At 39.7% G+C, this 24,658-nt stretch overlaps 1 protein-coding gene across 5 annotated transcripts in view; it reads right to left on the reverse strand.

Moving 5' to 3' along the window:
- The window catches only part of nmt2 (N-myristoyltransferase 2), a 41,883-nt gene that overhangs the window by 12,504 nt on the left and 4,721 nt on the right, over positions 1-24,658 (reverse strand). For 2 of the 5 annotated variants that reach the window (XM_052016105.1, XM_052016103.1), the window contains exons 2-7: positions 17,251-17,389; positions 8,396-8,540; positions 6,219-6,337; positions 5,113-5,204; positions 4,896-5,012; positions 1,015-1,185 (exon numbers count right to left, since the gene is read on the reverse strand). In XM_052016105.1, the coding sequence (XP_051872065.1) occupies positions 1,015-1,185; positions 4,896-5,012; positions 5,113-5,204; positions 6,219-6,337; positions 8,396-8,540; positions 17,251-17,389 (783 nt within the window). Of the gene's footprint in view, positions 1-1,014; positions 1,186-4,895; positions 5,013-5,112; positions 5,205-6,218; positions 6,338-8,395; positions 8,541-10,637; positions 10,708-17,250; positions 17,390-24,658 lie in introns of those variants that run through there. The other 3 variants (XM_052016107.1, XM_052016104.1, XM_052016106.1) reach the window with 3 other exon arrangements.

Raw genomic sequence — 24,658 nt, forward strand, 5'->3', positions numbered from 1 at the left:
GCACTTGTTTTATTTCAGATTTTCAGCATCTGCAGTTTATTGATTTTCATAATAACTTGCAACCTCCCTTTCCTTCTCAAAATTTCACATTCTACCATCTTTTCCTACACCAACCTCCACCAGCCTTGTGCTTAGCAACAATACATTGACTGGATGGAAGTCCTATAGATCTCAAAATTAGAATTCTCATTCATTCGTATCCTCAACCCTTACCATCTCCATAACAATTTCTAGCTCTAGAATCCATTGGGAACTCTGTTCCATTAACTTTGCCGTCCTGTGCATCTCCTTCTCCCTTTACCCCACCACTTGTGGCAATGTCCTCAAAAATCTAGATCTGAAGTTCTTGAATCCTTTCTTAAACATTTGTTAATCATTGGTAAAACAAAAGAATCTACATAAACTGTAAATCTAAAATGAAAAAATGAAATGCTGGAAATATACAGTGACAGCATCAGCATTTGCAAGGACAAAAAGACATTCAAATGTAAACTTCGTATATTGTCAACATTTTCAATAGTTTTATTTCAAATTCAGCTTAGTTGATAGTGCTCTAATCTTTATGTTAGAAGGTTGATGGATCCACATCAGGGATGTTGGATGCACAACATTAATACTAATGAATATTTTCAGGTGAAATATTAACATTCGGTATTATTCTTTGTCCTTGTGGACAAGAAAAATATTATTGTGTCAAAGAGCAGTGTGGGACATTCCTGATTCCAATTACTCTAAAGGTACATTGGCTGATTATTGTTGATATCTGAAATACAGTAATTGATTTACCTCACATCTGTTTGTGAGACAATGCTAGTGCAGAATGGATGATTTGTCTACACTTCACTAGGAAGAAATTCACCTTAAGATGATGTCAGTACTTATAAAATACTGAGGACAAAATTTAATAAAAAAATGTCCGAAGAGCAATCAGTAATGTTAGTTCTGTTTAACAAACATACATAATGATTTAGTTATTAACTTTTGAAGTACTACTTAGATTAACAAAAATGCTACCTGCACGTAGCTACAGGCTTTGGAAGAACCACTCCTGCCGTGTACACTGCCTGAAAGATCCCTTCCAAATTCACCCTTCGTGTAATTTCACGGATTAAAACAGGTGCAACACGTTTCGACCTCAGCTTCTTGTGTACGCAAAGAAAATTAATCTCTACCATCTTCTTTTCACTGACAGGAACAATTACAAAACATTCAAACTATGCATTTAGTGTAAAAATATTTAGGAAATTGACCATAAAATTCTTTGTACCCTTAAACTTAACTATCTAAATAAAAAAAAACACATAGACATAAATATTGTTTCATATTACATTATGCTAAACTATACACATACATTTGCTAGACCATATGGAGTAATGGAAATAATATTTTTGATGTGTATGGCATTTGAAGTGAGTTGAAAAGAATGCTTTCTAATGATTAATAAACAACAAGAATATGATTGCAGGAGTTAATGGAATTAATCCATTTTGTTTAATGTATTCTTTCAGTGAAAACTGCAGGATGCCTCTCATGAGATGAGCACTGGTGATGAAAACAATTTAATATTATGCAAATTAGCATTTTAAACGACCAATCTATCAGTAGAATTTCTGCAATAAAACAACATGACCTGCAACCGCTAGTTTAGAATCTATTATGGCATACTGACAGTTCTAAGGTAATAACATTGTTGATACTGGCAATAATGGTGCTACTGTTGCAATGTCATCCATTCCTCAGATATGGTATAAAGCAACACATACAATACTTTTTTATATACAAGGCCTAGCCTTAGTAAGTGCAGTTGGAAAGAACGGTAAGTAATTTACATTTAGTCATCACGTCCTTTGTAGTCAATATTATTCAAGAAATATTAATGACATATATGTTTACAGGGTTTAGGGAAAGAATGGGTAGGAAATGTTGCAGTGAGAAACTACTCTAAATGATTACAAATGATGGTAGGGCACTAAGGAATGTTGATGAGCAGAGAGCTGGGGTCAAAGTCCATAGTTCTCTAAAAGTAGCACATAGGTCAATAGGGTGGTGAAGAAGGCCTATGGCATACTTCAGTTCAGGCACAGAGTATAAAAGTTGGGATATTATGTTGTAACTGTACAAAACACTGGTTATGATGCACTTGGAGTATTGTGTGCAGTTCTAGTCACCATGTTATAGGAAGGATGTGATTGTAGTGGAGGGAGTGCAGAGGAGATTCACCAGGATGTTGCAAGAATTGAACGACTTCAGTTAAAGGGAGAGATTGGATAGCGTGGGCTTACTTTCCCCGCAGTGAAGGAGGCTGAGGGGTGATCTAATAGTTTATATACAAGTTTATGAGAGGCACAGATAGGATAGATTGTCAAAATCTTTTTCCCATGGTAGGGGTATCAAAAACAAGAGGGCATGGGTTTAAGGTGAGAGGTAGGAGTTTTAAAGGGGATCTGAGCGGCAAGTTCTTTTATGCAGAAGATAGTGAGGATGCACTGCCAGAGGAGATGGTGGAGTCAGATAGAATCACTACTTTTAAGAGACATCAAGACAGGCACTGGACCGAATGCAGGCAAATGGGATTAATATACTTGGGCAAAAGGTCCCATTTCTCTGCAGTACATCTATATGTATTTCTACCTAGTTCTCTTTTTAGAGGATATGAACAACTTCTCAGAAATAGCTGCAAATCAGGAATTGAAAGGGAGGGAGGTACTCTGGCAAAATTACAATCACCAGAGAAGTGATACTAAGCAAGTTGGAACTGTGGCCTGACAAATCCATGAGACATGATGGACTTTATCCTAGTGTCTTAAAAAAAATGGCTACTTAACTAGAATATGCACATTTTAATTTTCTAAAATTCCCTAAACTGAGCAAATGTGACTCTAAGGGGACAGAAAGCAGGAAACTACAGGTCAGTTTTCTTAATACCTGTCAAAGGGAAAATATTTGAAGCCATTATGAAAGACACCCTAGGTTAATCAGGCAAAGCCAACATGCTTTTGTGAAAGAGAAATCATGTTTGACTGGTTTATTAGAGGTCTTTGAAGAAGTAATGTGTGCTGTGGTTAAAGGGAAACTGCTGGATGTACGTAGTTAAATTTCCAGAAAACATTTGATAAGGAGCTACATCAAAGGTTATTGAGAAAAGTAAATACTCATGGTGCAAGAGGTAACATACCGGCGTGGATAGAAGATCAACTGACTAACAGGAAACAGAGTTGACAGAAATGGATCTTTTCTGGTTGGCAATACGTAACAACAGTGTTTCCATCAATACTTAAGTCTTTGTATACTTTTAAGATAGAAAGATTCATGATAAGCAATTGGATGAAAGGTTTAGGCAGGAATGCAGAATTGAGATTGTATTCAGAATGGCCATGATTGTATTTAATGGCAGGAGCAGATTCAAGAGGCCTACTTCTGTTCTTTGTTCATATGTCTATATGTGAATATTGAGACTGGTCAAGCTCTGGTATTAAACTGCACATTTAGCCATTTTGGTGAACTGGATCTACAATTGGGTGGGTGATTGGAGGCAATGGGTAGTGGCAGATGGGCGTTTTTCTGACTGGAAATCTGTAAAATGTTGTACCGAAGATGGTGGGTCCTTGGTCTTTTTGTATAAATTACTTGTTTTAGAACGTTGACAGTACGATTAGCAAGTTTATAGACAAAACAAAATTTGATGGAGTCGTAGATAATGAAGAAGGTTGTTTAAAGATACAGTGGGGCACAGATCAAATGGAAAGTTAAGCAGAGCAGTGGCAGATGGAACTTAATCCAGACAAGTACGAGGTAATGAACTTTGGAAAGTCAAATTGTGGTAGCGTATATAGAATATATGTCAGGGACCTTAGGAGTGCGGTGAGTGTCCACAGCTCCCTATCGAGTGGATAGGATAGTGAAAAAGGCATTTGCTATGCTTGCCTTCATAGGCCGAGGCAGCGAGTTTAAGAGTTGGGACATCATATTGCAGTTGTACAAAACATTGGTTTGACCACATTTGGAGAATTGTGTATAACTCTGGTCACCACACTACAGAAAGGATGTGGTAGCGATAGAAAGAGTGCAGAAGAGATTCACCAGGATGTTGCCTGGACCAGAGGGCTGTAGTTAAAAGGAGAGATTGGGTAGGCTGAGTTGAGTCTCACTGGAATGCAGAAGGCTCACGGGTGACTTCATAGAGGTTTACAAAATTATGGGGGGCACAAATAGTCAGAATCTTGTTCCTGGAGCAGGGGAGTTTAGAACAAGGGAGCACAGGTTTAAAGTGAGAAGGGTGAAATGTAAAGAAGATCAGAGGAGTATGTAAGTTTTCTCACAGAGAGTGGTGAATATCTGGAACGAGCTGCCAGAGGAGGTAGCGGAGGCAGATACAGTTCCAATATATAAAAGGCATTTGGACAGGTACTTGGGTAGGAAAGGACTAAAAGGATACAGACCTAATGCAGGCAATTGGGATTAGTGTAAATAGACATCATGGTAGGCATGGACGAGGTGGGTCATAAGCACCCATGTCTGTACTGTATGATTCTATGATCACAACTGGGCAGGGACTGAAGCACAAATTAAAAATTGCAACAGGTTGACATACGAGGGAGTGCCAGCATTCAATATTTATAGACTTAATAATGTGGACAATAGTCACGTTAGGAAAACATAATCGAGACCCCCAACTTCTAAGAGATTCTAACCATACAATCTAAACATATACATATTAATAAGCACTCTCAAAAAGTTAAAAGAAAAATCTAAAAAAAGTTCAATAATTAAAAAAGTCAATTTTACAGAATCAAATTTTAGTTCTATAGTAAAAAAAAGATGCAAATCATAAACAAAATAGCCCAGAGAAACAAATTATGTATATTCAAAATGAATGGAATAGAATGAGAACCTACATTTCATAAATACGGATATTGGCAGGAATGGCGCTAATAAACCCCACTAATTTTCTGTTTGAAGATACACGGACTCCACAGTGCCACTGTGGTAACCAGCCTGGAGGACGAAGAGCCCTATAAAAATATTCATCCTTTAAAGCAACAATCCAAACTAATCATAAATTAAAATAAAATCACAAAAGATCATCTTTAACTGTAAAAACTGTTTACTTACCACTGTAAAAACTGAGGTGAGTAATCAAATCTAAACATATTGTCGTCATCTTCCACATAGTTTTCATTTAACAATGTGTACAGTTCTTTCAACTGGAAGCAAAACAGCCAGGTTAGAAAGGTCATTGATCTCAAATATTAAGTTTCTCTCTTTACAGATGCTGCCTAACTTGCTGAGTATGTCCAGCATTTTCTATTTTTATTTCTAGGTACAGTCACCCTCATTAATGAAAAAAGAACACCAAATTAAATGTTATAGTGGATTAAACTTATTTATGTTTGAGCTGATGTTACATATGGTCTTATTTATTTATGTACAATTGTTGAGGAAAATCTACATCAACAAAGAATTCCAGCATTGGTAATTATACAATTTCTACCTTGTGTATTATTTCAAGAACCAGGCAATATCTGACTCCCTGCAGATGAGTTAGCTTCACTACCCCCCCAGGGTCAAAACTCACATTATATGGTGAAAATTTTAAAATTCCTTCATTCACTATTTAGGCAATAGAGCAGATAATACCACAAGTAATGAACCAGCAAAAAAGAGCAGATTTATTCACTCTGTTAATAACTACAACAGATTCACTGTTGTAACAAAGTGCAGTAATGAATTAGCATACAACTGGGTTCTACAAAATGCAGTGAGATTATTCCCATATAATCTGTTTTGGTGGTGTTAATTGAAGGATAACTGTCAGCCAGGAAAAATGTGATTCTGTAAAACTGCATTGTACAGGCCAGGACAGTTTCTTGGAATAACTTATATGGCCACTTTAAGTACCACTATATACATTCTTAAACATGAGTGGAAAAATACAATCCAAAATTCTCCACACAATTTCACTGGTGTTGCATTTCAATTCTTCACATCGATTATTCCAGCAGCCTTTTTAATTAGCATCTTTGTGCCATAGGCTTACATTTCCATAGGCTATAAATGCTCATATTAATTTTAGTAAGACTTTTCCTGACAAAGAGTGCTTTCATCTAACCATAATGTACAAATAACATGCAAGTTGAATTCTAATTAAGGTGATCACATTTACATAGGAATAACTGAGCAGCAACCTTTTACAAACTTCAAATGTTTAAGATTCAAACCTCCTCAGAACTGCCCATATCCAGAGTATCCCACATGAAGCCCTGAGGCAAAGAATATGGCTCTTGACGGATATTCTCTTTATCTGGCTCAATAGAACCATGAGTTGTCACCACTTCATCTATAGGGACCAAAACACAAAATTCTTTCATAAATGCACTGCTTACAATGTACCAATCACTTAATATAGACATTATACAGTAATATTTCAAGGGATCGTAGGCAACAGAAGAGGCGAGTTCAAAAGGAACTGCAGGAACCAAGGTCCTGGCGAGAAGACAGGGAGAGCGGAAACTGGGGCCCCAGCAAGAGAATGGGGAGCACAGGAACCAGAGCCCTGGCAACCAGGGCCCTGGTGAATGGATGGGAATGTGGTACACATTACGTAGTGAGCTGGACATAAATAAAATCCAGCAATGACCTTCAAATACAAAATGAACACCACAGAAAATCCTAGAATCAAATAATGGTCCTCCCCAGATTACGTCAGAGTTCCATTCTTGTGACTGTTCGGAACCTGAACAGGTCACAAGTCAGAAATGTGGCCATGAACCAAGTTCCCACGTGGCAGAAGGTGCCTGTAGCCCCGCAGCCACTGGCAAATCCACCCCACCAGTCTCCCAAACACTCGTTCTTATATATGGGCTGTACATAAGTTGGGCGTTCGTAAACTGGGGAGGGTAGATTCAAGATCAGATGTCATGGTTAAGGAAAAAGATTGTAATGTGTTAAAATTAAGCCAAGTAAACACAGAACAGTTAGCTAAACAGGGACAGTTGGCTAATAAATATTGGAGGGGAAAAAAAGGATTGAGTAAATATAAACTGAACAAAGTTGAAAGCTGTAATTAGAGAGTTTATTGACAAAGCCATAATAAGACATACAGGATTTTTGAATTTAAATGAAGTCATATAAGCAAAATGACTAAATTAACAACAAAGATATAAAACTTAAGTTAGGCAGTTAAAATTGTTCCAAAAGTGCAGAATTTACGATGTAGAAAAGCAGCAAGATCCCAGAGATTACAAACTTTAGTTATGAGGAAGGACGTAAAATACTTGGGCCACTTCCACTGGTGCACAGACTAACATGAGATATAATAAACATTTTTAAAAAATAAATAATTTCAGTAGATGTAATAGAACAGACTATTTCATCTCATTAGGGTCAAGGATGGGCATTCAATGAATCTATTTTGGAAATAAGGTGTACACATGGCACAGAAGGTAAACATTGTTTGGGGAAGCAAACAAAAAGTAAATATCTCTTCATAAAAACCATATGCTCACATAGAAAAATGCCATAATAGGGTTGAAGCATGCTTATATATATTAAATACAACATACTGATTAGGAACATACCTCTCAGCACATTTTTGAGATAATTATCAGTCTGATGTTCTTTTTAAAAAAAATCAAGCCCAGAACCTGGGCAACATCAGCATTCACTGCCCATCTCTAGTTGCCAAGTTTCTGAAAAAGTGGTGGTAACTAAATGGCTTTTCAGAAGTAAAAGAGCTAACCACATTGGTACAAGATCAGTTACCTATAGGCTAAACTGGGTAAATTTACCAGGTTTTCTTCCCAAGTAAACTAATTGAGCCTTTACAACAGTTTTGTGACTACTTTTACTGACACCAACTTTTTTATTAGGTTTTAAAAAGAAAGTTAACGTTCCCAAGCACTTGAACTCTTGCTCCCTGGATTACTAATGTAATAACATTACACTGTATATACAGGAAGTCCCCGGGTTACAAACGAGTTCTGTTTTTGAGACTGTTCGTAACCCGATTTTGTATGTAACTCGGAACAGTGTCCGCGCATGTGCACTTGGGCCGGAGATCGCGGCTGCGCATGTGCACTTGGGCTGGGGATTGCAGCCGCACGTGGCCCCAGCCGCATATGCGCACTTGGCCCGGGGTTGGGCCAAAGAAGGTGTACCACCACCGTGGTAGGATCGGGGGCCAGGCCCGCTTACGAACCGACCACAAAGGTTGGTTCATAAGTATGGGCGTTCATAAGTCAGGGACTTCCTGTACATTGTTTTAGACTTGGACATTTTCTGTGGTGCTTGATTATGAATACTTTGGCTTCATGAATTACTGTGCTGAAAGTTCACATTTAAACAATAGAAGATTCCTATAAATATTGTAGTCAGCTAGAATAGGTGTTAAACGTACTAAGTTTGGGTACCGGTTGTGTGTCCCAGAAGTGGTATCTGTGTTGACTTGCCTCCTCCAGATTCTTAGCAGGGCCTTGACATGCTGTGAGCAATTCCATGGCTCTTTGAATGTCCTGTAATTTTTGCATTGGTACCGAGGGATTCTAGAGAGAAAGAGTATTGTCAGATTTTAAAATTGTTCTACAAAGATAAAGGACAATGAGATGTTTTCCTGTTAATATATAAATGTAACCTGTTTCCTAAAACATTATTCAAACTATTAATTTTGACTACATTAATTTATTCCTTTGAACATTATTCAACAATAAGCAAAGTTATAACTTGTTCTATTGACGCCATCACACAAGTTCTTAGAGCAAATAATAAACAGCAATGGAACCATTGAGCACTGCACAGAAGCTCAATCACCAAATTCTATTCAGACTACTCATATTAATTATAAACCTCTACTGAACCAAACAATAAGAAAGACCAAAAACTCAATCTCAGTTTGAATCAACTAATCCCATTTAGAACAAAGTAAAAAAGACAACTGGCATCAGCAACCTTAGGATGGCAGGTGTGCAGGAGTATGATATCCTATGATTTCTGATCACCATCTATTTCCTCTTTCTACTATATTATATTTCCAAATGTTAGGTGATGCAATGTTCCCACTGTAAATAAAGCTTACATATGAACAATGTCCAGTTCAGCAGTCAGGAGATTTCTGTTGCTATTAAAACTATAAAGAAGAGATTAAGTGGAGTAAAATTATAAAACTGAGGGGGGAATATTATCAGAGACTCAGCAGGTAACCTCCATACACAGAATTGAGCTCTTGTACATTGGGGAGGGTAGCTGGTGGGGGTAGAAATAAGGGAATGTTGGGAATACTAGTAGCTTTGCATATTGTAACTTGAGAGACAGAGGTATATTTGTTGGGAAAGACTTCAATGCTTCAAGAGCAGAATCCAGAATTTTTTTTTTCTTACTGAAATGAATTTTGGCAGCAAGACACTAAAAAATATTTGTTCAGGGTTTTCATAAGAAAAATGAAGCGTGCCTATGACCTGAATGTTTATCACAGTCAGAAATATTTGTGATAAAAACTTCCAGTGTATGCTAGTAAATGGGGAACTTTCTGACTGCTGCTTATTGTCAGAAAATTTAGGCTCACAAATTAGATTGGTTTAGTCAGCATCATTTTAACAATGACCAATTTTCCATCTTTCTTCAACTATTAAATTTTAAATAAAACGTTTTGACATACTAAGATTTTAATTCACATTTTTTAAATTTTACACAGTAACATCATAAATTTTTGAGTGAACCAGGTGAGGTTAAAGAAAACATGGAAAACAGGCCCAGGTAAATTTAAAGAGAGTGCAGGAAAAGCACTGGAAACAAGGCCCCCCAGTAGATATATGAAGAATGTAGAAATATTGCCCCAGTGAGTTTATAAGGAACATGGAATCAGACTCCGGTGAGTTTATTGAGCCTGGAGACAGGGCTCTGATGAACTTATAGAGAACGTGAGAACAGGGTCCTGTTGAGTATATAGAACATGTGGGAACAGGGCCCTGGAGAGTTTATAGTGTGCGCGAACAGGGCCCTGGAGAGTTTATAGATAGAGTGGGAACAGGGCCCCAGTACATTTATAGAGAGCGCAGGAACAGGGCCTCAGTGAGTTTATAGAAAGCAAATGAATGGGGTCCCAGTGAGTTTATAAGGAGCACATGTCAGGGTTCCAGTGAGTTTAAGGAGAGCGTGGGAACGGCGCCCCAGTGAGCTTATAGAGAATGTGGGAATAGCACCCAGTGAGCTTATAAGAGAGCGTGAGTCAGAGCTCGTGTGAGTTGAAGTGCTCAAAACAGAGCCCTAGGGAGTCTGAAGGAGGCACAGAAACAATCACCTGCTGGGCCAGATGCCAAACCATCTGGATTCCCTAACAATCAGATAGCAGATTATTGTTTTACTATACTTCCCTCAGAGCTTAATCAAGTACCTGCAATTATTCCTGAACCTATCACAAGTGGGTTACCACCTTTCGGAGAGGGGGAGAGGGGGAGAGTGGGAGAGTGCGACCCCAGATGGTAGACTGGAGTTGTGACAAGGATGTGTGTATTCAATTCCAAAACCTGGCTACTCACAGCTACGCATGTCCATTCAATTTATGACGCTCCACTTCAGAATCAAAGCTTTTATTAGTTATGTTGAGCTTACAGTCCCCATTTTAGCAACCAATGATTGTGACTTACATTGTTCTATCATTTCAGAGCAGAATGCAAATCCAGATATAAGTATTTCCTTTGGATGGCTGTAAGGATCCTACATGAAATAACATGGGACAGTCTCAAAAGCTCATAGTAAACACAGCGTATAACTACCTAGAAATTGGCAAATACACCCCATGTAGTATATATAGTGTATGAGCAATGGAATATTACTATATATACTACAAGCTTCCCTGAGCATTATTTTATTGAAAATGTGTAAATCTTAAGGGATCATTTGACTGGTTAGCAAAAGCTGGAATATGGGTTTCATTTCTAATATTGACGCATTTCTCTTTCTATCTTGCGTATGTTTATCCTAGAGACGAACGATACAAGTTCCACTTGCGCCAAGCTCATTTTTCTTTATTGGCTTGATCTTGATAAATACAAAAATGCAAATTGAAACTCTACAATATAACATCTCCTCCCAGCATGATTATGCTGTTAGGGTGCTTGAGTGAATCTGCATCACGTTCCGTACCCAGTTTACTGTACACAGCTTTGCATTGATACAAATGCTAAACTATGGCTCCAGTGGTACACTGCATAATCACAAAGACCTGGCTTAGATGGCAATGACAACTTTCTGACCTTAGCCTTGCCAACTCAGATTGGTAATGAACTAGAGGGTGGAAGAACTGAGCAATCAAATGAGAACACTGTGTAGACTGTTGCATGAATTGTACTCCATGGAAATAGGCAGCTACAATTCACCAGTTAGACTCCAGTTTCTAGAATAAATAGAAAACTGGGGTAGCAGTGGGCTTTTGAACTATACACAGCAGTAATGAGAAGGAAGAAATAAATGGAAAGAAAACTAGAATTATAAAGATGCTATTCATGGCCAATGTAGTCAAATACCTTAAATATTATTCACTTTTCTTAAAATCATTGTCATCTTCATTGCTTGAAAGTTTTTTTTTTATTTTAAACTTTCAGCCTGGACTTCCCAGTACTGCAAATGAAACGTAATTTGTTCACTAAATTCTGTATCTGCAATTTGGGTTCTGCGCGATGAAAGATTGATTCGGTTGCTGCAATCAGCAAACTGAAAATTCTACAAATGAAATATTTCTCAGAAGTGGATTTTGAACCATGAATACCTAAATTTCTATCTGAAAGAAAATGGACTAGCTTAGATGGGCATCTTGGTCGGCATGGATGAGTTGGGTCGAAGGACCTGTTTCCGCGCTGTATTACTCTATGACTCTAAAAGTAAGAGATAAAACTCAAGAATATATCCAGCAACTATTTCCATTAAAGAAAATCCAAAAACAAAACAGCTCAAGTCTGAAATTAATAGGAATTGGCTGCCAATTCCATCACTTTCCCCTACCCCGAAACAAACTATTCACAAATTTGACACCGTTTTCACACGTGTACATCACTACTGTTCCACATCCCATAATATTGTACAGTTCCACCCCTGCTTCAGCTTCTCTGTTGCTCATTCACTCCTTTGTCATCTCTGGACTTGACTACACCAACAGACTCATAGCCAGCCTCCAATGTTATGCAACGTGAAAACCTAAGATCATTCACCTTCCCATCCACCCTTCACTTCTATACTCATTGACCTACATTTGCTGTCAGTTAACGAATGTCTTAGTTTAAAAAATAACATTTGCACCATCTCAGGTGGTCTCAGGTTTTCATGTTGCATAACATGGGAGGCCTTAAGCTCAGAAGCACCATGCATAAATCTTTCATCTTCTCTTTCCTTCTTTAATACCCTTTTAAAAATCTACCTCTGCTGATCCAATATCTCCATCTGTAACTTGCATCAGATCTTATTTAAATACATTCCTGAAACTTGCCTTGAAATAGATTACTATATTGAAATGTGCTACATAAATCCAAGCTGGTGTTATTGGCCAAGCACATAGCCAGCCTGCTTTGTTCATCTGTAGAAGTGAAAAATACACAAAGTATCAAGAATAAAACCCATAAACATGAATACTAAAATTCAAGGAAGGCATAGATAGGGGCTTTAGTGAGGTGGTCATGCCAAAGGTACAGGCAGCAGCTAATTGGGTGACCACAAAGAAAGATAGAGAGGGTAAACTGGGTGTGCAGAATTTCTCTGTGGCCATTCCCCTCACTAACAAGCATCTCATTTTGGATACTGTTAGGGGGTGTGGCCTTTCAGAGGAGAGCAGAAGCAACAGCACAACGACTGACTCTGATGCACAACGGGGGACGGTGGAGTCAGGAAGAGCTGTAGTGACAGGAGACTCGATAGTTAGGGGGACAGGAGTTTCTGTGGCCGCAAATGAGACTCCAGGATGGTACGTTGCTTCCTGGGTGCCAGGGTCAAAGATGCCTCCAAGCAATTGTAGAAGATTCTCAAGGGGGAGGGGGAGGTTGTTGTACACGTTGGTACAAAAAGGGATGTGGTCCTGCGGTGTGAATATATGGAATTATGCAGAAGGTTAAAAAGCAGGACCTCAAGGGTTGTAAATACTCCTGGTGCTATGTGTTTGTGAAGGTAGCAATAGAAAGATAAGTCAGATGGATCTTGGCTGAGGAGCTGGTACAGGAGGGAAGGATTCAGATTCATGAACCAATGGGATCTCTTCTGGGGCAGAAGTAACCTGTAAAAGAGGGGCAAGTTACATCCGAACCTGAAATGCAAGAAGCCCGACAGGTAACGCAGATGAGCTCGGGGCATGGATCAGCACATTGGATTGTGATATTATTGCTCCTATGGAAACATAGTTGAGGGATGGGCACAGCTAGCAGCTCAATGTTCCAGGATACAGATGCTACAGGCATGATCGAGGTGGAGGTAAGAGGCAGAGTTTGATTAGGGAAAACATCATGGCAGTAGAGAAGATATGGGTAGAATTTAGGAATAAGAAGGGGGTTATCACTTTGATGGGATTGTACTATAGGCCCCCCAATAGTCAGCGGGAATTAGGGGAGCAAATATGTAGAGAGATCGCAGATAGCTGAAGGGATAATAGGGTTGTAATAGTAGGTGATTTCTAACTTCCTTGATATTGACTGGGACTACCTTAGTGCAAAGGGATTAGGTAGGGCAGAATTGGTTAACTGTGTCCAGGAAGTTTTCTGAAGCAATATGTAGATGGCCCTACAAGAGAGGGGCAACACTCAACCTCCTCATAAGAAATGAGGCTGGACAAGTGGGTGATGTGTCAGTGAGGAAGCACTTTGGGGCCAGTGACCCATAATTCTATTAGTTTATAAAAAAAATTACAGAAAGAGATAGGACTAGTTCGCCAGTTAAAAGTCCTAAATTGCAGCAAGGCTAATTTTAATGACATTAGACAGCAACTTGCAAAGGTTGACTGGGAGAGTCTGTTAGCAGGTAAAAGGACATCTGACAAATGGGAGGCTTTTAAAAGTGAGATAGGGAGAGATTATGGTCAACAGGTTCCTGTTAGACAGTGAAGGGCAAAGCAGGCAGGATTAGGGAACCATGGCTGACAAAGAATATTGAGGTTGTGGTCAGGAAAAATAAGGAAGCATATGTCAGGTAGGCAGCTGAGATCAAGCAAATTCCTAGAGGAGTATAAGGGATGTAGGAGTACATTTAAAAGGGAAATCAGGAGGACAAAAGAGGAACATGAGATATCCTTGGCAGATAAGATAAAGAAGAATCCAAACAGATTCTATAAGTATATTAAGAGTAAAGGGATAACTAGGGAAAAAAGCAAGTCCCCTTAAGGATCAGTGTGATCATTGATGAGTGGAACCATGAGAGATGGGCGAGGTCTTAAATGAATACTTCTCATCTGTATTTACTGTGGAGAAGCTTATAGAAACTAGGGAATTCAGGGAAGAGAACAGTGATGTCCTAAAACATATCGATATTATAAAAGAGGAAGTGTTGGTGGTCTTGAGGCGCATAAAGGTGGAAAAATCCTCAGGTTCTGATCTTGTGTTCCCTAGGATGTTGTGGGAAACAAGGGAAGAACTTGCTGGGGCCCTGACAGAGATTTTTTGCGTATTCTTTAGTCACAGGTGAGGTACCAGAAGACTGGAAGTTGGTTAATATTGTGCCTTTATTTAAGAAGGGCTGCAAGGACAAGTTAGAGAACTACAGGCCGGTGAGCCTAACATTAGTGGTGGGAAAGTTACTGGAGGGGATTCTGAGAGACAGGAACTACTTGCATTTGTAAAGGTAAGGACTGATTAGTAATAGTCAACAGGGCTTTGTGGGTGGAAAATTATGTCTCACAAATTTAATTGAGTTTTTACTGAAGAGGTGACCAAGAGGATTGACAAGGGCAGGATGATAGACGTTGTCTACGTGGACTTTAGCAAGGCTTTAGACAAGATCCCACTTGTTAGACTGGTCAGGAAGGTGAGATCACATGTGATCCAGGGTAAGCTAACCAGTTGGATACAAAATTGTCTTGGAGGAAGGAGTCAGAGGGTGGTAGTGGACGGATGTTTTTCAAATTGGAGGTCTGTGGCCACAGGGATCAGTGCTGGGGCCCACTGTTGTTTGTCATATATATTAATGATTTAGATAAGAATGTAGGTGGCACGATTAGTAAGTTTGCAGATCACAACAAAACTGATGGTGTGGTGGACTGTGAATAAGGTTGTCTAAGGTTACAATAGGATCTAGGTCAACTGGGAAAGTGGGCAAGGGAATGGCAGATGGAATTTAACAAGTGTGAAAGTGATGTTTTTTGGAAAGTTAAACCAGGGCAGGACATACACCATACATGACAGGGCCCTGGGGAATGTTGTAGATTAGAGAGACCTTGGGATACAAGTACCTAGTTCCCTGAAAGTGGCGATACAGGTAACAAATGATGTGATTAAGCCAGAGAGGGTGCAGAAAAGATTCACAAGGATGTTGCCAGGACTAGAGGCCTTGAGTTATGAGGAGAGACTGGGTAGAGTGAAGAAGGCTGAGGGGTGTCCTTAGAGATATGGTGGAAGGTCACAGTCTTTTTCCCAGGGTAGGGGAGTCTAAAACTTGAAGGCACATGTTTAAGAGGGGAAAGATTTAAAGGAGACCTGAGGGGCAAGTTCTTCCCCCACAGAGAGGGTGGTGGGCATGTGGAATGAGCTGACAGAGGAAGTGATAGAGGTAGGTACAATTACAACATTTAAAAGACAGTTGGACAGGTTTGTGGATAGGAAAGGTGTAGAGAGATATGGGCCAATTGCAAGCAAATGGGACCAGCTCAGGAAGGCATCTTGGGCAGCATGAACGAGTTGGGCCGAAGGACCTGTTTCCGTGTTGTTCAACTCTATGACTTTATATTATTTTGCAGGTCCTGGGGCTTGGAAGAAATTGTCCCAAAGCTACCTTTCCTTGATGAAAATTTACATTTCACCTCTTTAACGTACACCTTTAATGTGCAAGAGGCAATAATTAACGTATATAAAGCTTAATTTTTTTTATATAAGAAACTGTCAACTTCTGCAAATAACGTTTCCAATAATTGTAGACTGTACATTGTTCTAACCTTCTGAGTGTTTGATTTGGTGAACAAAACAGCGACAGAACTCAGAAGAAATGGCAAACGGAGTTTAATCTGGTTGACTGTGAGGTGTTACATTTCGGGAGGTCAAATACAAGAGGAAAGTGTATAGTAAATGGCAGGACCCTTAGGAGCATTGACATATAGAGGGATCTTGGGGTGCAGGTCCTTAGCCCCTTGAAAGTAGCAACACAAGTGGATAGGATGATAAAGACACGCTTGCCTTCATCGGTTAGGGCATCGAGTATAAAAGTTGAGAAGTCACATTGCAGCTGTATAAAACTTTGGTTAGGCCATAATTGGAGCATGGTGTGCAGTTCTGGTTGCCATGCTATAGTAAGGATATGGAGGTTTTGGAGATGGTGCAGTAGAGGTTCACTAGAATGTTGCCTGGATTGGAGTGTATTAGCTATAAGGAGTGGTTGTGCAAACTTGGGCTGTTTTCTCTGGAGTGTTGGAGGCTGAGAAACGACCTGTTGGAAGTATCTAAAATTATGAGAGGCGTAGTTAGGGTCGATAGAAAGAGGCTTTTTCCCAGGATGGAAATGTCAAGTACCAGAGGGTACAGGGTTTAAGGTAATAGGGGGGAAGTTTAAAGGAGATTTGCAAGCAAGTTTTTTTTTTACACGGACAGTGGTAGGTGCCTGGAACGTGCTATCAGAGGAGTTGGTAGAAGCAGATACAAGAGCAACATTTAAGAGGTACATGAACAGGCAGGGAATAGAGGGATATGGACTATGTACAAGCAGGCAGGATTAGTCTAATTTGGCATCATGGTTGGTGCAGACATGAAGGGCCAAAAGACTTGTTCCTTGCTGTACTTTTCTATGTACTGAAAAAGGGAAATATGATTGGTAACTGCTATTCCAACTAAAAATGATTCCGTTTTTTTTAACCTGATCTGCAACCATTCTCTTAGAAGTCTATTTCTGATGTAAATAATATCTACAGTCTTCTCAATAACTAAGCAGTTAATCTAAGTACATCAATTTTGAAGTTTTGCAAACTACATTTATGTTAAAGGGTAGAATCACACTCTGAAATAACTTTACCCAGGAAATTAAGATTTTCAAGTTTTTCTTCACTGTACTTTTTACAAATGTGTAAACATAAAAAGGTGACTTTACTTTTGAAGGAGGCTGTTGAACTTTGATTTCCTGCGAATCTGAAGCAGAGTCTGATTTGGTGCTGGCAGAACTTGGCTTTTCCTTCTTCTTTTTCTGCTTTTTCTTCTTCTTTCTGGCCCCAGTCTCCCCTCCAGGACTTCTGTCAACAAGTTTTGAAAATATGGATATTGCAGCAATAAATTTTAAATTTAGCTGTGTAACAATTCACTAATATCACAAATATCAATAGTCTAATCATATGGAACAACATACTAAAGAGATAGGGCCACTTTGTTCATTAAGTTTTACCATTGCGTTCTTTTATTCATGATTCAAAATTAACTACTTTCACCTTCTCTTGTTAGCTAAACAAAAATATGTATCCCAGAAAGGACAAGCAGGCTGGACCTATACTCACTGAGTATAGAAGATTGAGAGGTGATCTTACTGAGACACACATAATTTTGAGGCAATCAGTGCGGATCGGTAATAACACCTCTGACAACCAACACAGGTGCAACTCAACAATGAATGTTGAGCCCACTGCTCTACTCTCTCTACACTCATGACAGTGTGGCCAAGCACAGCTCAAACACCAGATGACACTACTGTTGTTGGTAAAATCTCAGATGGCATTGAGGAGGAGTGAGGAAGACTGTGAGATCAGGAGTTGGTATTTATTGCACAAGTGTCTTATAACAGCAGGATAGAAGCTGCCCTTGAGCCTGGTGGTGTGTATTTTCAGGCTTTTGTATTATTCTGCCTGATGGAAGGGGGAGAGAAGAGAGAATGACTGGAGTGGGAGGGGTCATTATGTTGGCTGCTTTCACAAGGCAGCAGGAAGTGTAGATAGAGTCCATGGAGGGGAGGCTAACTTGTGTGATGGACTGAGCAGTGTCCACAACTTTCTGCAATTTCTTGCAGTCTTGGGCAGAGCAGTTGCCATACCAAGCTGTGTTGCACCGGGATAGGATGCCCGGTGCATCTATAAAAACTGAAGAGGAAGGCAGGTAGCGTAGGATTCTGTGACTGTTCCCTTCTCAAACAAGTACACCATTTTGAATACTGTTGGGGCGGGGGGGGGGGGGGGGGTGGTGGGAGAATGGCCTCTCAGGAGAAAATGACAGCCACAGCCAGATCAGCAGCACTATGACTGGCTCTGTTGTATAGCAGGGTAGATCAAGGACTAGGTGAGCAATAGCGATAGGGGACTCTATAGTCAGTGGCACAGGTAAGCATTTCCTGCAAGCAAGGCTGCAGAATGGTGTGAGTACACAACATTCTGAAAGGTGAGGGCAAAAAGCCAGAAGCCATGGGCCATACTGGTACTAATTACAGAGGCAGGAAGAGAGATGGTCCTGCAAAGAGTTTTGGGAGTTAGACAAAGTTAAAAAGCAGGACTTCTAGGGTTGTAATCTTGAGATTACTCCCTGTACCACGTGATAGCAAGGCAAGAAATAAGAATACAGTTGAATGCATGGCTAACAAGCTAGTGCAGGAGGGAGGGCTTCAGGTACATGGATCATTGGGCTCTCTGCCAGGGCAGGTGGGACTTGTACAAGAACAGGTTACACCAAAACTGGAGGGACATCAAGCACCTCATAGGGAGGTTTGTTAGTGCTACTTGGGAGAATTTAAACTAGCATGGCAGGGGGATGGGAAACAGAGTAGTAGGTCAGCAAGTGGAGGAATTGAGAGGAAGGTGGAGGTTAGGTCAAGTAAAGCTAAAGCGAATGGACAGGCAGGGGCCAGGTTAATGATCATGGTGCAGTTAGTGGGCTATTTATTTCAATGTAAGTGTATTTATTTCAATGCAAGGAGTATTAGAGTAAAGCAGATAAACTTAGCACCTAGCTTAGTACATGGACCTTTGATGTTGTAGCCATTACAGAGGCTTAGTTGAGAGAATGGCAGGATTGGCAGCTCAACATTCCAGGATTCAGATGTTTCAGATATGACGGAGAAGGATGTAAAAGAGGTGGGGAAGTTACACTACCACTCAGGGAGACTGTCATAGCACCACTGACAGAGGACATTCTGGATGGCTCATCCAGTGAGGCATATGGGTAAAGCTCAAGAATAAGAAAGGTGCAATCACTCTGATGGGGTTATAATATAGGCTTCCCAAAAGCTAGCGAGAGATAGAGGAACAGATAAGTAGAAAGATTATAGAAAGATGCAAAAACAACAGGGCAGTTGTAGTGGGTGACTTTAATCTCCGACTCCCTTAGTGCCAGAGGCTTAGATGGGGCAGAATTCATTGGCAGAATTAGATTGGGAGCAGCTGTTAATGGGTAAGTCCACATCTGACATATGGGAGTCTAAAAGCCAGCTGGTCAGAATTCAGAACCAGTATGTTCTTGTGAGGAAAAAAGACAAGGACAGCAATTTCAGGAACCTTGGATGATGAGAGGTGTTGCAAATTTATTCAAAAAGAAAAAGGAAGCATATGCAAGGTTTAGGAAGCTGAAATCAGACAGGGTCCTTGAGGAATATAAAGCAAGCAGAAGGGAACTTAAGCAGGGAATCAGGGGAGCCAAAATGGGCCATGAAATGTATTTGGTGAGTAGGATTAAAAAGAATCCCAAGGCATTTTATTCATACATTCAAAGCAAAAAGGTAACTGGGGGAGGGTTGGACTACTCAATGACAAAGGAGGGAATTTATGCCTGGAGCCAGAGGAAATAACTGAGGCACTAAACAAGCACTTTGCATCAAATAGCGAGATTCTAGTGTATATGCTGATATTCTAGTACTATATGTTGATATCAAGAAGTATGAGGTGTTGGGGATCTCGAAAAGCATTAAGGAGGATAAGTGCTCAGGGCCTGATGTGATCTATCCCAGGTTATTGAGAGAGGCAAGAGATGAAATTTCTGGGGCCTTGATAGAGATATTTGTATCCTCTTTAGCCACAGGTGAGGTCCCAGAGAACTGGAGAATACACAACGTTGTTACTCTATTTAAGAAGAGCAGTAAAGACAAACCAGGAAATTATAGGCTGGTGAGTTTTACATCATTGAGACTTGGTAGACTGGATTCAAAATTGGCTTGGCCATTGAAGACAGATGCTAGTGGTGGAGGGATGTTATTCTGACTGGAGGTCTGTGACCAGTGGTGTTTTGCAAGGATCAGTGCTGGGACCTCTAAGTGAGCTGATAAGTAAGTTTGCAGACCACAAAAATTGGCAGGGTTGTGGATAGTGAGGAAGGTTGTCAAAGGATACAGCAGGATATCTATCAGTTGGAAATCTGGCGGAGAAAAGCCAGATGGAGTTTCATTCAGACAAGTATAAGGTGTTGCACTTTGGGAGGTCAAGTTTAAGAGGAAAGTACACAGTAAATTGCAAGACTCTGGGGAGCACTGATGTACAGAGGGATCTTGGAATGCAAGTCCATAGCTCCCAGAAAGTGGCAACACATGTAGATAGGGTGGGAAAGAAGGCATACAGTACACTTGCCTTCATCAGTCGGGATGTTGAGTATAAAAATTGGGAAGTCATATTGCAGCTGTACAAACCTTGGTTAGGTCACATTTGGAGTAGTGTGTGCAGTTCTGGTTGCCGCATTACAGGAAGGATGTGGAGAGGGTGCAGAAGAGGTTCACCAGGATGGATTAGAGAGTATTAACTATAAGGAGAGGTTGAACAAACTTGGATTGTTTTCTCTGAAGCATTGGAGGCTGAGGGGCAACGTGATCAAATGTCAAATACTAGAGGTCATAGCTTTAAGGTAAGAGCAGAAAAGTTAAAGGAGATTTACATGGCAAGTTTTGGTGTTTTTTTTGAAAGAGAGTGGTTGGTGTCTGGAACACATTAAAAGGGAGTGGGTGGAAGCAGAATCGATAACAATGTTTCAAAGGCATTTCAACAGGCACATGTGCAATTTAAATTGGCATCATGTCAGCACAGACAATGTGGACCGAAGGGTCTGTTCCTGTGCTGTACTGTTTTCTGTTCTGAGCAGGTTCAAAATCAGTATTAATATGCTACTACACCATTAATCATCAGCTATCCAACTTTTTCAATATGAAAGCAAGAGAAATTTTAGATCTTATCAATGCATAAAGCAGTTTTTTTTTGCATTGCCAACTAAAGTTTCTACATGAGTAGAACACCAGAGGTTAACATTTTTCACACAGGCTATTCTCTTAGGGCTCCATCTGTTAATAATATTTGTGCTCCTTGAAACAGTACTCATGGAGACAATTGCGTAAGTGGAATCTTGAATTAAAGCAATTTGCTTCTCCCTCACAACACGTTGTATATAAGCATCTGGAATATGCATGAATTGACACAAAAAGCCAATCAATTTCAATCCACCTAACTGGGCTTCATGCAGTTTCACAGCTGAAGCTCTGAACCAGTCATCAAAACTTCATTTTTAATGGACTACATATTTCTTTTGCCTATATTTGATGTTAGATACTCCTCTTATAACTCAGATAAGATAGAACTGAAGAGAAAGCTAGCTCTCTCTGGATGTTAATTTGTAGTCTTAAGTATTCATAATACCACAAATAAATATTTTAAAATACAATTTATGTCCAACATAGCAATATCAAGTTATTGCCATGTGTAGCCAGCAGAAAAAGCTGCAGAGATCACAGTATCATGGGAATTTACAGCAAAGAAGAAAGTCATTCAGCCCACTGTATCCATACTGGAAACTCTAAGATATGCCATTTCACCTCAGCAATCTTAAATGTATATTAACAAATAGCAACTTGACCAACTAAGATATTTTAGTAGTGAGGGATTAGTCAATTGAAAACACTCTCTAGCATATTATCAAGACCGGTCAATCAGTTAAGCTTCTGTCAGAAGCTCACAAATAATCTATACAGAACTTTAGCTTCATTTTTATTTTCATAGCCACTGCAAACTTTCTTTATACTGAAGCTTCATGAATGTTCAACTCCAGCCCCTACATTTTAATCTAAACAACATCTCACCTGTCATCTATCAGTCCCCAAGGTTCCGCAGTTACCTTATTTACCTTAGTCAATTGGTCAAAATGCTCATCCTTATTTACAAATCCTTTCAATGCCTCTTCCAACTTTTTGTCACATTTGTACCATAATGGAAAAATGCTCACAGTCTGAGGCACTAAGTTTTAATAAAAATAGTGCAACCCTGCAAAAACTTTAATACTTCATGGTTGATAGGGCTAACAGGGGAGTCCAAAACTCAGAACCCACAATGAACCATTAACTTCTACTTTCTTAGAACTTCTATTTAGATTTCACCAAAGCACCTTAAAACAACCACAATAAAAACATGTTTACCAAATTTGACTAATTTAAAGTGCTGATTAAAACAAACTATTCTGCATATTTATATATGTACACATGAAAAGAACTCCATGCCCGTATATATATCCTGAAAAATTTGAGCTTATACTAATTTGGCAAGTTACACCCATGCTGCACAAATGCACCACTATGACCTCCTCCAACAAGAAAGATGCTTACCATTTCTTGACAGTTACAACTTGCCATTACCAAATCTTCCACCATCAAAGTAAAGCTTAACTTCAGCAATGGCATAAATCACATGGTAACAATAGGTCAGAGGCTAGGTATTCTGCAGCCAGTGATTTGCTTTGATTCCAAAAACTTGTCCACCATCTAAAAGGGGCACCTGTCAGGAGTTTGAAGGGATACTCTCCATTTACCTGGATAAGTGGAGCTCCTATGACATTCAAGAAGTTCAACACTATACGGGACAAAACAGTCCACTTGAGTGTCACCCCATCCACTACTGAAGTGGCTGTAATGTACATCATGTACCAAATTTAAATGTCTTTTAAGAAGTCACTCCAATGCTTCTCTTAGTCAAGTCTAAATAAATCATTAAGTGTCAATCCATTGAAAATCTGATGTGCATCTATGCCTACTGGGAGCTGTAAAAGGCAAAACTTGAATCTCTTTAAAATAGTCTGACTAGTCCAAGGGAAAGAACACAAAGCAGTTCTCTCAAATTTGACGTACTTATCAAAATATTCTTGAAACCAGGATATTAATCATAAACAATATTGTAAAAAAGTGCTGTAATTATATCAGTTAATTGTAAATTAAATACAGATATGGTGAAAATACCAATAATTGCAATAGAAATCTATAAATGTCATATTCATCTGGAAATTGCTGTTAAGCACCTGTACATTTAAGACTTCAGTGCATGCACATCCCAAACCACAGATCAAACCTGTTGACAAACTCTTGCTGGCAAATTTGTAACATTACTCCACCACGAGGCTCCACACACAGTGTAGCATAAAATTGCAGGATTTTGCCATCATTTATGCTGGGGAAACTGTTGGTGGATCCTGTATCTAGTTATAGCTGGCACAGGATCTACATGCCATTCAATTTGATGAAGATTTTAAGAAAGTCAAATTTAAATTATGTTTGTTGGCAGGCACTGATGGTGTAGCGGTTAGTGTAACACTATTACAGCACCAGCGACCCGGGTTCAATTCTGGCTGCTGTCTGTAAGGAGTTTGTACATTCTCCCTGTGTCTCCATGGGTTTCCTCCGGGTGCTCCGGTTTCCTCCCACATTCCAAAGACATATGGGTTAGTAAGTTGTGGGCACGCTATGTTGGAGCCAGAAGCATGGCAACACATGCGGGCTGTCCCCAGAACACTATGCAAAAGATGCATTTCACTGTGTGTTTCGACGTAGAACCATAGAACACTACAGCACAGAAAACAGGCCATTTGGCCCTTCTAGTCTGTGCCGAAACCTTATTCCGCTAGTCCCAATGACTTGCACCCAGTCCATAACCCTCCAGACCTCTCCTGTCCATGTACCTTATTCAATTTATTCTTAAAACTTAAGAGTGAGTCCGCATTTACCATATCAGATGGCAGCCCGTTCCACACTCCCACCACTCTTTGAATGAAGAAGTTCCCCCTAGTGTTCCCCCTAAACCTTTCCCCTTTCACCCTAAAGCCATGTCCTCTCGTACTTATCTCTCCTAATCTAGGTGGAAAGAGCCTACTCGCATTAACTCTGTCTATACCCCTCATAATTTTATAGACCTCTATCAAATCTCCCCTCATTCTTCTACGCTCTAAGGAAATGAAGTCCTAACCTTGTTCAATCTTTCCCTGTAACTCAACTCCTGAAGACCCGGCAACATTCTAGTAAATCTTCTCTGCACTCTTTCAATCTTACTGATATCCTTCCTATAGTTAGGTGACCAGAACTGCACACAATACTCCAAATTTGGCCTCACCAATGTCTTGTACAACCTCACCATAACATCCTAGCTGCTATATTCAATACTTTAATTTATGAATGCCAGGATGCCAAAAGCCTTCTTCACAACCCTGTCTACCTGTGATGCTACTTTCAGGGACTTATGTATCAGAACTCCCAGATCCCTTTGTTCCTCCGCACTCCTCAGTGCCCTACCATTTAC

This window comes from Pristis pectinata, chromosome 5 (genome assembly GCF_009764475.1).
Source record: "Pristis pectinata isolate sPriPec2 chromosome 5, sPriPec2.1.pri, whole genome shotgun sequence".
In the NCBI taxonomy this organism is placed as follows: Eukaryota; Metazoa; Chordata; class Chondrichthyes; order Rhinopristiformes; family Pristidae; genus Pristis; species Pristis pectinata.